Here is a 13,822-nt window from a genome sequence, read left to right on the forward strand (position 1 = left end):
TTTCACCACAACAGAGTGGTAATGAGGGCTCACCCATCTTTCCTTCCAAAGGTGGTATCGGATTTTCATATAAATCAAACGATTACCCTTCCTTTGTTCTTTCCTAACCCATCGACCCCAGCTGAGAGGTCGTTGCACGCGTTGGATCTTAAGCGGGTGCTAAAGTTTTACCTAGAAAGAACGAAGGACACCAGAAAGACAGACCAACTCTTTGTCAATTATGGTTCAATGAGGACCGGGTTTGCAGCAGCCAAAAGATCCATCTCCAGATGGATTGTCTCATGTATCAAACTAGCATACCAGCTGGCTGGCAAACCTTTGTTACAATCACCCAAAGCTCATTCCACTAGAGGGAAGGCAGCCACAATAGCGTTTTTGCATGACATTCCTATGTCAGAAATATGCAAGGCTGCTACATGGAAATCAGTCCATACCTTTACAAGGCATTATTGCCTAGAGTCTGATTCCAGAGCGGATTCTCAAGTAGGGCAAGCCTCCTTGAGAAACCTATTTGGGTAGAATAAGGCCTTTTTTTGGGCCTACGAATATGAATGTTATCTGTTGATTCCTTTGCCCGCAGGGATGAGGTGAGGCTCGCTACTCTATTCTAATGCTTATGACTATTGATGAGGATACCCTGGAAGAGCAGGATTAGTTACTTACCTGTAATCCTAGTTCTCTTCCAGGGGTATCCTCATCAAAGTCATAAGCAACCCTCCCGCCTCCCCGGGCAAAGGACTTTGTTTATTAAGTAGGAGATGTTTTTAACCTGTTATTACCATGGTTTGGTTTTCAGTCTCCGAAAAGAACAACTGACCTAACTGTAACCCCTGAGGCATGATGGGAAGCTAGGGGCAGAGGTGCCTTAAAGGCATGGCGTCAGTTTTTAGTACATTCAGCTACAAGTTAGCTTTTCAGTCTTTTTAGACTGGGTATTTGCAATGCAGCCTGGGAGCTGTACATGCTTACAGTGTGTTATAAGAATTTCTACTGTTTTCTAAGCATTAAAACAGTTTCTAAACAAGCATTGGTGTTGTTTCTCATGTTTCTAATGCAAAATACACTGTATGGTGGAAATTCTTCACAGCATATTCCAGCTCGATTGTTTTATTTGGCTGCAATTGCTTATTTTTATATATATATATATATATTTATATATATCAGCACAGAATCTTCAAACCTCCACAGCACAGCGGCGAATGAAGAGACAGACCCCACGCTTTCCAGGCAAGATGTTTTATTCAGTTCTTGTGCCTTCCAAAATGTCTATATATATGTGGGGCACATATAATATATTGTTTCCGGGGTCCCGCGCATGGGCGGGAATATTCTAATGCTTATGACTTTGATGAGGATACCCCTGGAAGAGAACTAGGATTACAGGTAACTAATCCTTGTGATATGCTGGGAGGCACTCTTGATCACACAGCCCATAATAATTGTTTTGTTAAATCTTTGCAAACACTAATCTGTACATTTCTTAATCTTTTTGCACTGGCACTGCATTTGTTATGTAGTCTACTAAGGTAAGACAATCCTTCTTTGCCCAGCTAATTTGTAAATGGAAATTAGAATTTTTGTAACTTGTGATGTAAGCTCTCATTAATTAACAAACCGTATACTGGCGCCAAAACACCAGACCAGCAAGACGCCAGCACTCTGGCATTAGGACGGAGTGCACTCCTTATGTTATTTTGATGGCAACACTCCAAAACGTGCTGACCTTTATCTGCTGTGTACGCCTTTTTGATAATTTTTCTTCCTTCAAAACAATCTATGATGTAAAATATTTGACTTTGTCTTTCCACCATACTCCTATGCTGTGAATTGTTTTGCTTCTAATTTTAGTAAAAATAATGGTTAGATCGGATGGTGAACAGAGAGTCTGAATCTGCTACTGCCTCCGTTGTCAAACCAACTAATTCTAGTTAGGTGAAGGCTACTGTTATTCTTCAATTTTCAAAGCAATTTATTATTTTTCCTGATTCTATGTCCGGACCAGAGGCGAGGATTATGCTCAATCTTTCTTTTATTTCCATACTCGGCGACATCAACTTTAGCAACAAAAAACTACAAGTCCCATTGTACGTGTAGTTCCCAGTACAGTCCCAGTCCTCCAATCAGCAGTGCTCATGCTTCACGAGGGCGTGCTGTTGCCAATACTCTTCCTCTTTCTTTCCTGCTCTCAAAAAAGATAAGTACTGTTTTAACTCTCGTTCTTCAAGACGAGAGGTATTCTGTGTCTAATTTCACTATTTCTGCAATATTCAATACGGTTGTAGTGCGCGAGCCCTGATTGCTATTTTGGTGTTTTCCTCTGTGTTAATCACTCTGGGCGTCTTCGCCTATTTTTGAGGCCTATTGTTTAATAGGGATTTTTTGGTACTCAATGGTATGCTGCGCCTGATCGCTTGTTCCTTTCTGTGGTTTTTCTTTTTCATCCCCTTTTGGTTCGGGCCGCAGGAGTCTTTAACCCTTTCCGTGCTGCGAACGTCCAACGGTCGTCACGTGCACTACCTGGCTGGTGCTGCGCACGACCGTTGGACGTCCGAATCCCGTTAGCGCGATCGAACGTCCGCACTGGGGCGGAATGTTCGACGCGCTAAACGGGTTAAACCGCTCCACTCGCAGCCCCTTGGGAGGCAAGGTGCAGTGTTTCGCCTTCGTGGCAGGGGGCGAGTGTTCGCGTTTCTATGGTCCATGGCGCGCTTGGCGCAGCGGGATCAGAGAGCACCAAACTATCGCCCACGCTGCATGGCCTCGAGCTCTGGAAGCCCTTATGCCTGCTATCGCAGGTCTGTACAAGAATTAAGTGTCCCTTACGCCCGCATTGAAGCGGCTCTGCACAGCGAGTTCTCTTTTTCTGGTGCTAGCAGTTTCAGCGCGATCAGATCACTTGTTGGGAGATTCTCGGGCGGGCCCAGATGCTGAGATACCTAATGTAATTGAGGGTGAGTTGCCACGGGCGGGTTTATAACCCAGCTTACACTTAGTGTTTAAAACTAGTGACTAGTCACACCAAGATTTCAGCCCCTGCTGGGTAGTCCTACTACTAGCGCTTAGAGCGTTGGGGATTATTGGTGCTCTCCACCTAGCCACTACCCTTGATCAACCATCAGCCAGACTATCGAAGAGTATACGGAGGAAGAGTCCCTCCAAGTCCTCTCCCTGGATTTTGACTTCTGCGACACGGACGCGGTGGATGCTTCCAGCCACCAGGCAGTTTCTGCTGCCATGGGGCCATTCGAACGGCGCATGATGCATTTGACTTCGCCTGTCAAGCGCAGCGCCCTCAAAGCGCAAAAATATGTCTAATGTTGACCGAGGAGCCTTTGGCCGCCTAAAGAGGGTGTTTTTGGCCAGTGGTGACAGTTGGTCACAAGCTAGCCCTCTAGAGGTCCCAGGGGTCCCTCCCTTACCAGACGACGACAAGGACTCAGTAGACAAGTCAGCGGATGAGGCAAGCACATCTAGGCCTTGGTGTCCGGCAGAGCCCTCAGCCACTAACGCTCCAGAGGGTGAGGAAAACTCGGATATGCTAGTCCCAGAGGACCTCGTTCACCCCTGTTCATCGGAGTGGACCCCCTCCACTAAGGTTTCAACGTTTGTGGCGATTCACCTACGAAAACCCCTAGAAAAAGAGGTGTGAGCCTGCCTCAAAGCAGAGTGCCTCCGCCCTGCCCTACCAGGCAAAGTGGCCTTAACCCCGGAGGTGGACCCTAGGATGGCCACCTTTCTGCAGAAGTATATTCACGACCCTAAGAAAAGAACTCGCTGATCCTGGAGGTAGTGTGAAGATGAGCTTTAAGACATCGCAGGACCCCTCATCAAAGTTCTAGAATAGGTAGAAGAGGCTAAGGCATCGGGCACCCCGCTTTCCCCAGAAATAGTCTCTAACTGGGCTCAGCGCGCTATTATCTTTTTAGGCATCGCGATCTGCGCCCTTTCTACCTAAAGGAGACACTAATTTTTGCTGAAGGAAGACCCAAGTCGGGAGACCTCGCAACTTCGGGAGCTGTGACACAAGGCGTTCTCTTCAGAGAGCCGTTTATGAAGGAACTAACCAAGTTCGTAACCACCTTCATGTCACTTGACAAGGTGCAGTCTTCTTTAAAGAGGGTGTTTCACCCTAAGGTTTTCTTTGGGGCCGGCCATGGCAGAGGCCGCTCGACAGGCCGTTTCTTTACACAGAGCTCTCAAAGAGTCTGCAGCAAAAACCAGCAAGACACGGGCAGACCGGAGTTCTTCCAGTTTTGTCGGAGCTTCAGAAGTCGCGGTGGCAGAGGAACAGGCAGAGGCCACAACGTACCTAACTAAGCTGAGACTTTCCTCTCTTTCCCATCTCCCAGTGGGCGGCAGGTTGGTGGTTTTCGTGCACATTTGGAAGGTTGTTACCTCTGGCGCATGGGTGTTACAAACAGTGCAGGGCTTCCATATAGAATTCTACGGTTCCCCGGTGCAGGACGTTCGCCCTCGGGCATTGTTTTTTTTCAGACGATCAGGCTTCCCTCATAGATCAAGAGGTGGCGGATCTGCTGCAAAAAGGAGCGGTGGTTCCCAGAAGCCTTCATTCCAGAGGTTTCCAAAGCAATGTCTTCCTGGTCGACAAGACAGGCTGGGGACAGCGTCCCGTAATCAATCTGAAGGAATTCAACCAATGGCTGGTATACCGCCATTTCAAGATGGAGGGTATCCATTTGTTGCGGGACCTTCTCCAACTGAACGACTGGATGGTCAGGTTGGACTTAAAGGACGCGTACTTAGTGGTGCTCATTTTTTTCCCCGCATCGTCGTTTCCTGCAGTTTATGTGAAAGAACCAAGTATTCAAATTTGCATCGCTTCCTTTCGGCCTATCGTCTGCTCCATGGTGCTTCACCAAGGTGCTCAAGCCAAGGGCCAAGGGCTTTCGTCTTATTATTGATCTGGACGACATTCTCCTTTTGGAGCAATGCCCCATGAGACTCTCACACCAGTTACAAGAGATGGTAGACCTTCTTCAGAGTTTGGCAGGGGACAGGATTGGCTTCTTGGTATTGATTATAAACCCCAGACAAATGACTTTCCTGGGATTCGTAGTAGACTCTGTATCCAGCACTTTGAGCCTTCCGGCTCAGAAGATGTCCAAGATTCGCAGTGAGTTGAGGCGAATGCTAGCCCGTTCTTCGACCTCGCTCTGGCAGATTGCCCGACTGGTAGGTCTTTTGAGTTTCTCAATTCAAACAACCTTCCCAGGTATGCTCCAATATAGAGCGTTGCAACAATTGAAAGCCTCTCACCTTCGCATGGGCCTCCAGTACTCTGATCAGGTACCCCTAACCGAAGAGGTTCGCATGGAGATGACTTGGTGGCTCAACCACATAGAGGCCTGGAATGGGAGGGACATTTTCGGTTGCGAGCCGGACTTAGTAATAGAATCCGACGCCAACAAGTCGGGATGGGTAGCCCGATGCGGGGAATCCTTTACAGGAGGAAAGTGGTCAGCAGGCGAAAGTCCGCTCCACATCAACTGCCTAGAACTGATGGCGGGGTCCTTAGCAATCGTATGTTGGAAGAAGGACCAAGCGTCCTGCAGCGTGCTTCTGAAGATGGACAATGTATCGGCAGTCTGGTACATCAACCAACTGGGGGGACAAAGTCCAAAGCGTTGGCGGATCTGGCCAAGAACTTTTGGGCCTTTTGTCTTTTCCACAATGTTTCCGTAATGGTGGAGTACCTACCGGGGGCGTCCAATGTATGTTATAGCAGATTGGTGCTTCAGGAGTTGGTCTGACATGAGTCTCTGGAAGCTACCTCCTCCTTTTTTCACTGCCTTCACAGCCTGTGGGGTCCTTTTTCAGTGGACCTTTTCGCGTCCCGGTTGGACCACCAACTCCTGCGTTTCTTCAGTTGGAAACCGGATCCCCTAGTATCAGCGACAGATGCCTTTCTCCAGGATTGGTCCAAGGAGACTGGGTATGCTTTTCCTCAGTTTTCTATGGTAATGAGGCTCACGATGCAGGTCCGGAGACAGCAGGCAAAGGTGATCTTGTCACCCCATTTTGGAAGTCTCAAGTGTGGTTTCCAGTTCTTCTGGGATTCTCCAATCCTTCTACCCCAAGATCTGTTTCTACTGTCGAATCCCCAGGGCAATCCGCACCCCCGAGTCCAGCAAGGACGGATGCCATTGGTAGCGTTGCAGATTTCAGGCATCGTTGGAGAATTTCTGGCCTATCGACAGCGGCTCAAAAATTACTGGGAGCGGCTTGGGAGGACAGCACTAACGAGCGAACTTAATCAGCATGGGCTCGATGGGTCCATTGGTGTGTACAAGGTGACCATGATCCCATGGGGTGCGAAGTGGTAACCATCATGAATTTCTTGGCCTCGCTGGCAGCCCAAGGCCTGGCATATCGTACTGTCAATTCATACAGATCTGCGATTTTTGGCTGGACACTTTCTGGTCACGGTGACCCCGGTGGGGGAATATTATTTGGTCTGCAAGTTGATGCGAGGGATCTGCCTTTCAATTCCCCCCAGAACCCCGTTACTCCTCTCTGTGCGATGTTCATAGGGTGTCCCGTTTGTTCCAGTCATGGCAGGCTAATTAATACCTTTCCCTCAAGGAACTCTCCTCCAAATTGGCGATGCTTTTGTGCTTGGTATCTTGCCGCCGAGTGACGGATGTCAGAGCTTTAGACATCACTGGTCGTGTTTTTACCCCGGAGGGGGTTACTTTTCACATAACACTTAAAACGAAATCTGACTCTAGAATAGTGTCCTACCCAGTGTTTGATAAATCTAAGCTGTGCGTCGTCTGATGTCTCAAAGAGTACGAGAGCATGACGGAGGCAACTCGCCCGCCGGGCGAACGCCAGCTGTTGATTTCCTTAAGGAAACCCTTCAAAGCGGTTTCACCACCAACAATAGCTTAGCTCATTGGATCAGATGGGTGATGCAGGAAGCGGGCATAAATGTCTCGCAGTTAGGGGCACACTCTGTACGAGGAGCTATGGCCTCGAAGGCTTCTTCTTTGGGCGCCAGATTAGAAAACATTCTGAATGCTGCAGACTGGTCTTCAGACTCCATGTTTAAAAGATTCTATTTTAAACCAGTCATGAACATGGAGTCGTTGGTGGTCGATAAGCTTTGAATGAGCAGAATCCTCGCCTTCGGTCCTGACCTAGAATGAAAAATGTCCTAGTAACCATGACATAAAGTTTGAATTATATTAAGGACGCGGAGGCGAGAATTATTCCCGCCCGCGGCTCAGAGACCGGTTCTCACCCATATACATGGTGTTTATATTGGATCACCTGAGCATGGTTATGGTGGTCTTCTCAGCGTATGGGATGAGTATTGTCTTTAATTACACACTGAAGTGCTTCTTTGGCTGGTTAATATTACTGTATGCAATTGAAAATAACGTTCCTAGGCAATATTCAATCTATCACAATGAAACAAATTAGATACAAGAAAAGAGCTCATTGTAACTGACAAAATATGGTATTCAAAGAAATTATTTTAATTGCAACAAACAAATATAAAAATCTTAAAACAATTATTTGTTAAAAGGACATAAAATTGATGGCATTACATTAACAATGTTTTATTTTCTCCACACACAGTTGGCATTAAAAATACAGTAGAATTTAAAATCAAGAGTGGCAGAAATTAAATCTTCGCACGTTTAGGCGCCAGTAGCGTCTTCGTCAGGAAATGCCACAGGTAAACCTAAACATAATTAGAAGTATACTGAACTCATTTTCTTAACTCTAACATCTTATTTTCTTGTTAAAAGTTAAAATGCCTTCACTCGGACACTAAAATAATAGAGATAGAATATTACTGTATGTTCTGGTATATTGGTTTTGCTTCATACAGTTTGGAGAATGGTTTCATTGGGTTCTCCTTTTGGTTTTCAATGGGTCTGAAGGTTCCAAAACCGACTGAAGTTCTTTGGTGCCGTAGTGGTCACAGTCAAGAAAGAGGAAGGGTACTGGCAACAGCACACCCTCGTGAAGCATGATCACTGCTGATTTTGGAGGACTGGGACTGTCCTGGGAACTACACGTACAATAGGACTTGACGTTTTTTGTTGTTGAAGTTGCGGAGTATGGAAATAAAAGAAAGATTGAGCGTAATCCTCACCTCTGTGTCCTTAATAGAATTGAAACTTTCTGTCATGGTTACTAGGACATTTTTCATTCTCACTCACATTTGTGTTGACACATATTGCTAATATATTCACTATCACACACACTCAAACATCCACAAATGACTGCACCATCCTTGCACTGCCTTCTAGACCCAATGATTTAAATTCTGAAATATCTTGAATTTGCTGTACCACACCTAAAATATTTTTCCTTTTTGATTCATCTACTGTAGGTGCGTTTTCTTGTACCACAGAAACCTGGTTATTACATTTCTTCACACACTTATTTGAGAAGTGCCCCATTTTAACGCTACTAAATCACTCTGCCCACAGCAGCACAAGGTCTACTTGTGGCTCTGTGTGTTAATTAATCCATGCAACAACCATCTATTTTTAGAAGAGCTTTGCTGCACAGAGTGTTTTTGTCTTTGAGCTTTTCATCTTTCATTTTACATCTCGTCTCAGGAACCTTTTTGAACACTGCAGTAACCTCTGACTTCGACCAGTTGTCTACATTGAGGGATTCAAATTAAGATATTGTACCTTCCATGCTCTTGGCTACAACGTTTGTCTCCACTAGAGTAGGATTCTAAAAAGCGATTCTTGGAGTTTCATACTAATGCAGTGTGAGAAACTGCCTCTTTTGACATGGTTGCCCCCCACTTTTTGCCTAGTATTTGCTGTGGTTTCGATTGTAGTGCACTGGGTCCCTGCCAACCAGGTCCCCTGTGCCAGTGCTTTTTCCTTAAAATTGTTACACAATTGGCCCTTCAGGCCCCTGTAAGTGATTAGCATATGACACCTGGATACCCAAGGCATTGGGACTGCCTCTGCATCATGCATGGCTTGGTGCAGACAAAACAACAAAGTCGGATTGGCACACTGCCTGTGTTCCATGGCAACTAGCACTGCCTAAGTCACCCCTCTAGCAGGTCTCACAGCCCTAAAGCAGAGTACACTATACCACAGGTGTGGGCATATCTGCATGAGCAGATATGCCTTTACAATATTTAAAAATAGACTTAAATATTGTAAGTCCCCAGGAAGCTATAGAGAGTACATGGGCTGGAAACTTGACAACTAAAGTTCCTCAGAACCACAATGGCTTCTCTGAAACCAGGAGTGTTGGTTTTGGTACCAAACTACTCCTTTCAATAAACCCACACTGAGTACAATGTGGGATTTATTGAATCATCAACTCAGAAGGTTCGTCCTGAAAACCTGCCAACCATTGTGTGGTCATAGAGTGGCTTTAGGCAGCCTCCCACAACCAAACACGTTTCCAGACCCTTGGGTCGAGAGCCTCTGCTCTCGAACCAGAATCCAGGCACTTCCTGGGCGGAGGTGTCGCACGTCCTCCTCCAGGAAGGGCACGGCGCTTGAGAGGGAAGCTTCACAGGCCTGCCACCTCTGTAATGTGACCCTCTGCTGCTAGCCCCCGGTTTACACTTCCAATTTGGGTGGGAAAACCAGAGAGAAAACCTAGGAAGAATAGGTGTGTCCAACTCCAACCCTAAGGTGAAAGAGGCGAGGTGAAGTACACCTTTCAGTCCCCGCCATTTTATAGATGAGGGCACCCCTCCAGTCATGGCTAGGACTATGCCCCCCCTCCCACAGGAGGGTGGCAAAATTGAGGGTTCAGTCACCCCAGGTAAGGTGCACATTGGCCCTACCTGACACTTCCTTAAGACATCTTTAAATTTAGTATTCAGGTGCTTCCTCCTGACCCTAAAACTAGTTCCAGTCAACCGAAGAAGGAAAAGGATGAATAAAACACCCTGCAGATGAGGACTGAAGACTCCTACTGACTTGGCCCCAGCCCTTCTGGCCTGTCTGCAGCCCTCGAAAATCCTGAGAAGAAGCGACACCTATCCAGCAGTCGGCGACCTTCACAAACCCTGGGAGGATTGCCTGCTTCTGAAGAATACCAGAACTCCCGAGGACAGCGGCTCTGTCGACCAAAAAAAACCACCAAGGATTCTGGTGTCTTCCAGATCCGCGATCCATGACCCCTCTGCACCAAACGCCTCCGGCTTTTGTCCAGGTGGCCCACTGATTCAGAAAAAGTTCCCCAGCGATCCTGAGTCCAAGTGCAACTTACCTTTGCTGTTGCTGGTTTTCTTCGTGCAGCCTCCGGCTCGACGTCTGCAGCCTTTTTGTGCATCAGAGTGTCTCCATTGACAAGCATTTAACTCCTGACACCGTCCTTGCACTCTTCACCCAGCCGCCCCTATGCCGCTGGTGGTGTGTATTTGGTGCTGCCTTGTAGCCCCTCCTGTGATTGCACTAATCCCCGAAGCTAGGCCCCTGCAACTGATTTACTTACCTGCAAGCAGCGTTGCTCCTAGCACTGTCCAGTCTCCATCGAAACACATTGCGCCCATCTCCAAAGTTTACCTTTAAACCCGGCCGCTCCTGTGCCACTAGAAGTGCTGACTTTGTGCTTACCAGAACCTTGCCCTCTGCTGATCTTAAACTTGAAGACTGGAACTGTAAGCTGGGTACTTACCATGAAACCGCAATATTGTTTTCCTCCATAGGGTAACCTTGAACTGTTTGAAAATGTGTCAACTTTTGAAAAACTAAAAATATTTTTCCTGAGAAACGTACTTACCTTTTTGAGAAGATCTTGGTGTTAAAACTCCAACAACCTTTTTTTCTAAAAATTTGTGTGGATCTCCCTAATTGAGTTGTGGTTCATTTATTGGTCATTGTGTGCACAGCATATGTCTTACAGTACCCACACTACCACAAACGGATCAGTTTGGGTGTGCATTGAGCGCTCTACACTTCTGGGGAATCTTTGGACTCTGGGCATGTTGTAACCACCTAGTTGGTGGTATACCATATACACAGCCAGCTTCCTACACGCAGCAAATAACCACTTTGTCATGAATGTAAAAATTCACAGTCTTACTTCAGTCCAAACTCTTGAGCGCAGCACATACGAATCAATAGCTGCATATACAAGCTGATGGTGTAAAATGTTCCATGACGATGTGAGACTCCTCTGTTACATGAAGCTTAAGCCTCTCTAAGCCTCCCTGAAAACATCCTATTCTGTTACCTTAACACCTCTTGGAGTGTTAAGAGGAGTCGTATGCTCCAAATCCAGCACTAGAAATCTAACCGCTTTAGAGTACGTAGTATAGTTCATGCTTGCACATAAAAACTCGTCAATTGAAATAAAGTTGCTAGTTTAATGAATTGAAAATAATATAAAATATGTTATTAAACCAATTTTAGATGGTGCGCCTGGGAAAGATTTAGTATGTTCATACAGTTCACACCCCCCTGTATGGACGCACAGAGGTTCCACTTTCGCAACTGCCCCTTCTAGGTTAGGCTCATTTTAGCAAGTAGGTTCTCACACTTAAGCAATTTTAGGGCTACAGAAATGTGCACCAAGGACGTGGAAGGGTCTGTGGGGTCCTATTCAGGCACGTTTCTGTATTTCTTTCCTGCTTTCGTATGCTATCCAAGCTGATTTACAAGTTCTGAAAAGTGCTGCTCTGAGATATTTGCACCACCACAGTTGCTAACAAAAGGTGATCCCCATGTGGTTGTTCTTGCAAAAGTCAAATGGTAATCAGCAAAGATGTGGTTCTTAGGAATCTTGAGTCTGTGACGCATTTCCTCTATAATTGCATCTGTGTACTTCTGGCAGGTCTCTGAACAACTCCTACCATCCTGAAGTCCAGGAAAGCTAACTGCACTTATCTTCCATTTTTACTTTTAATTCTTTTAATTTGTGGTTGTTTTTTTCCGACAGTAGTGTAATTGGGTTCTATAGCATGCATGTGTTTTATTAGATTTGCACAACACTGATGCATGTGGGCAATTGTTCTGACACACTGAAACAGACCTATTGAAACTGAACAAAAAAATGGAAATAAAGCTGGGCAAACTCCAGCAGTGGAGTCCGTGTTCACAGACGAAGTGAAAGAAAATAGATTTCAGTACACCGTGTAATTCTCCAGAAGGAAAATAATGTAATGGTAGTGTTTGTGGCGTCTGACTTCATACCTAAAGACAGGTGGCACTTTATTTGGTACACACGTTCTTGACCTCTTTCTGAAAATCTATAAAGAAACTAGATCTGCAATATCAGTATCGTTCAGAGAAGTCTACACTAGTCACCACAGAGAGGAATCTCGCCATAGACATCAAACATTTGGAAATTGACTCTTTAGTCGCATTATTACTCAATAGGGTACATGACCAGTATCACAATGTTGAATGATGGGTGGAAGTGTAGTTCCTGCCGTTATATTTGTTGGTATCAAATAAGGCCTGATGTTTCAGACGTATACTAGACCGCATTCTAAGGAACAAGATAACTAATAAAGATCAATGCAGAATGGTGGCACTGAAGGAGCTAATCTTTACTGAACAACTATGGCATTGCATGTGTGGCCTTCTTCCATAAGTTAGAAGACACACGCATGAAATGCGAGCCCAGACGACGGGAACATATGCCTACATCTTTCGGATCTCAGAACTGTTCATTTGGAGCTGAATTTGTTGGTGACATGTCACCAACTGCCCGTCTCCATCTAAACGGACAACTTAACTAAAATACATGCGTTGTTTGAACCAAAGGAACGCTTTGGACGGTTGGTATATCAACTACAGGTTAGTCAAACCGTCACAAAAAGAAACCCAACCAGATTTGTTGCACGAGCTTGGACACAAATTTAGTGTCCTGACAGGGACACTCCTCAACTGGCCAGTGGGAGAGGAAGGTGCAGAGGAGACACGGAGTATGAGTGGACGGCTATTCCATCTGGACTTTATACATTTTTAAGTTCGGAGAAAATGCTGTACGCTTGATTTGGAAAGATTTGCCTACTTAGTGCTACGTAGAAACCAATGTACTATTTATACATTTAGTATTTTGTATAAAATGCATTTTATTCAGTATTAATGATGGGAGTGGGTGAGAGTTTAATGTAATTTTAAGAAGAGAGTGGCATTCAAGCCAGCATGTTGAGTTCACTGCGACTTCCTCTATTCTCCCTTCGCTCCTTCTAGTTTCTTGATTCCAAAAACAAGTATTGAGTATTTACAAGTCAAGGGCACGTTTTCATTCCATCAGAAAGAGTTACCCGGAAACACTTTGTGCACTTTTACCAGGGAACATACTCGCACCTACAAATTAGTTCAATTTCTACAGGTTAATCAATGATTCAGCACACCATTTGTGATTCAACTCGCTGTCGACTACATTTCATAAGGGGTTTGGAAGCCTATATCAGATGCTGATCTACGAGTAATGTGTATGGGCACTAACTTCATGGTTTGATTTGGTGTATTTTCCATTTCAGGTCTCTTGTGTAATTGCAGCAAAGTTGGAAGCCAAAGTGAATACGACTGTAACAGAACAACAGGGCAGTGTTTATGCTCACCAGGTTACACTGGCCTGCAGTGTACAGACTGTGATAATGGATTTTATCGGAACCAAACCAGTGATCTCTGCCTTCCTTGCGACTGTAATGTTACCGGAGCGGCCAACCCTCTCTGTGACAGGTAGGTTTATTTGCAGAAAAGCATTATGTAAACAATAATATGTTCTGCAGATGTCCATCCTGCCTTTAGAGATGCTCTATCCATCTGACAAGTTTGTCAAAGTAGATTGATCATAGACAGATTGGTAACTGACCGCAGAAAAAACATACATCCGTGTC

At 45.4% G+C, this 13,822-nt stretch overlaps 1 protein-coding gene across 1 annotated transcript in view; it reads left to right on the forward strand.

The window, feature by feature from the left end:
• Window positions 1–13,822, forward strand: part of MEGF9 (multiple EGF like domains 9) — a 255,758-nt gene that overhangs the window by 85,215 nt on the left and 156,721 nt on the right. The window contains exon 2 of the mRNA XM_086921268.1: window positions 13,463–13,664. Within this exon, the coding sequence (XP_086777394.1) occupies window positions 13,463–13,664 (202 nt within the window). The remainder of the gene's footprint in view (window positions 1–13,462; window positions 13,665–13,822) is intronic.

Source organism: Lissotriton vulgaris, chromosome 5 (assembly GCF_964263255.1).
Source record: "Lissotriton vulgaris chromosome 5, aLisVul1.2, whole genome shotgun sequence".
In the NCBI taxonomy this organism is placed as follows: domain Eukaryota; kingdom Metazoa; phylum Chordata; class Amphibia; order Caudata; family Salamandridae; genus Lissotriton; species Lissotriton vulgaris.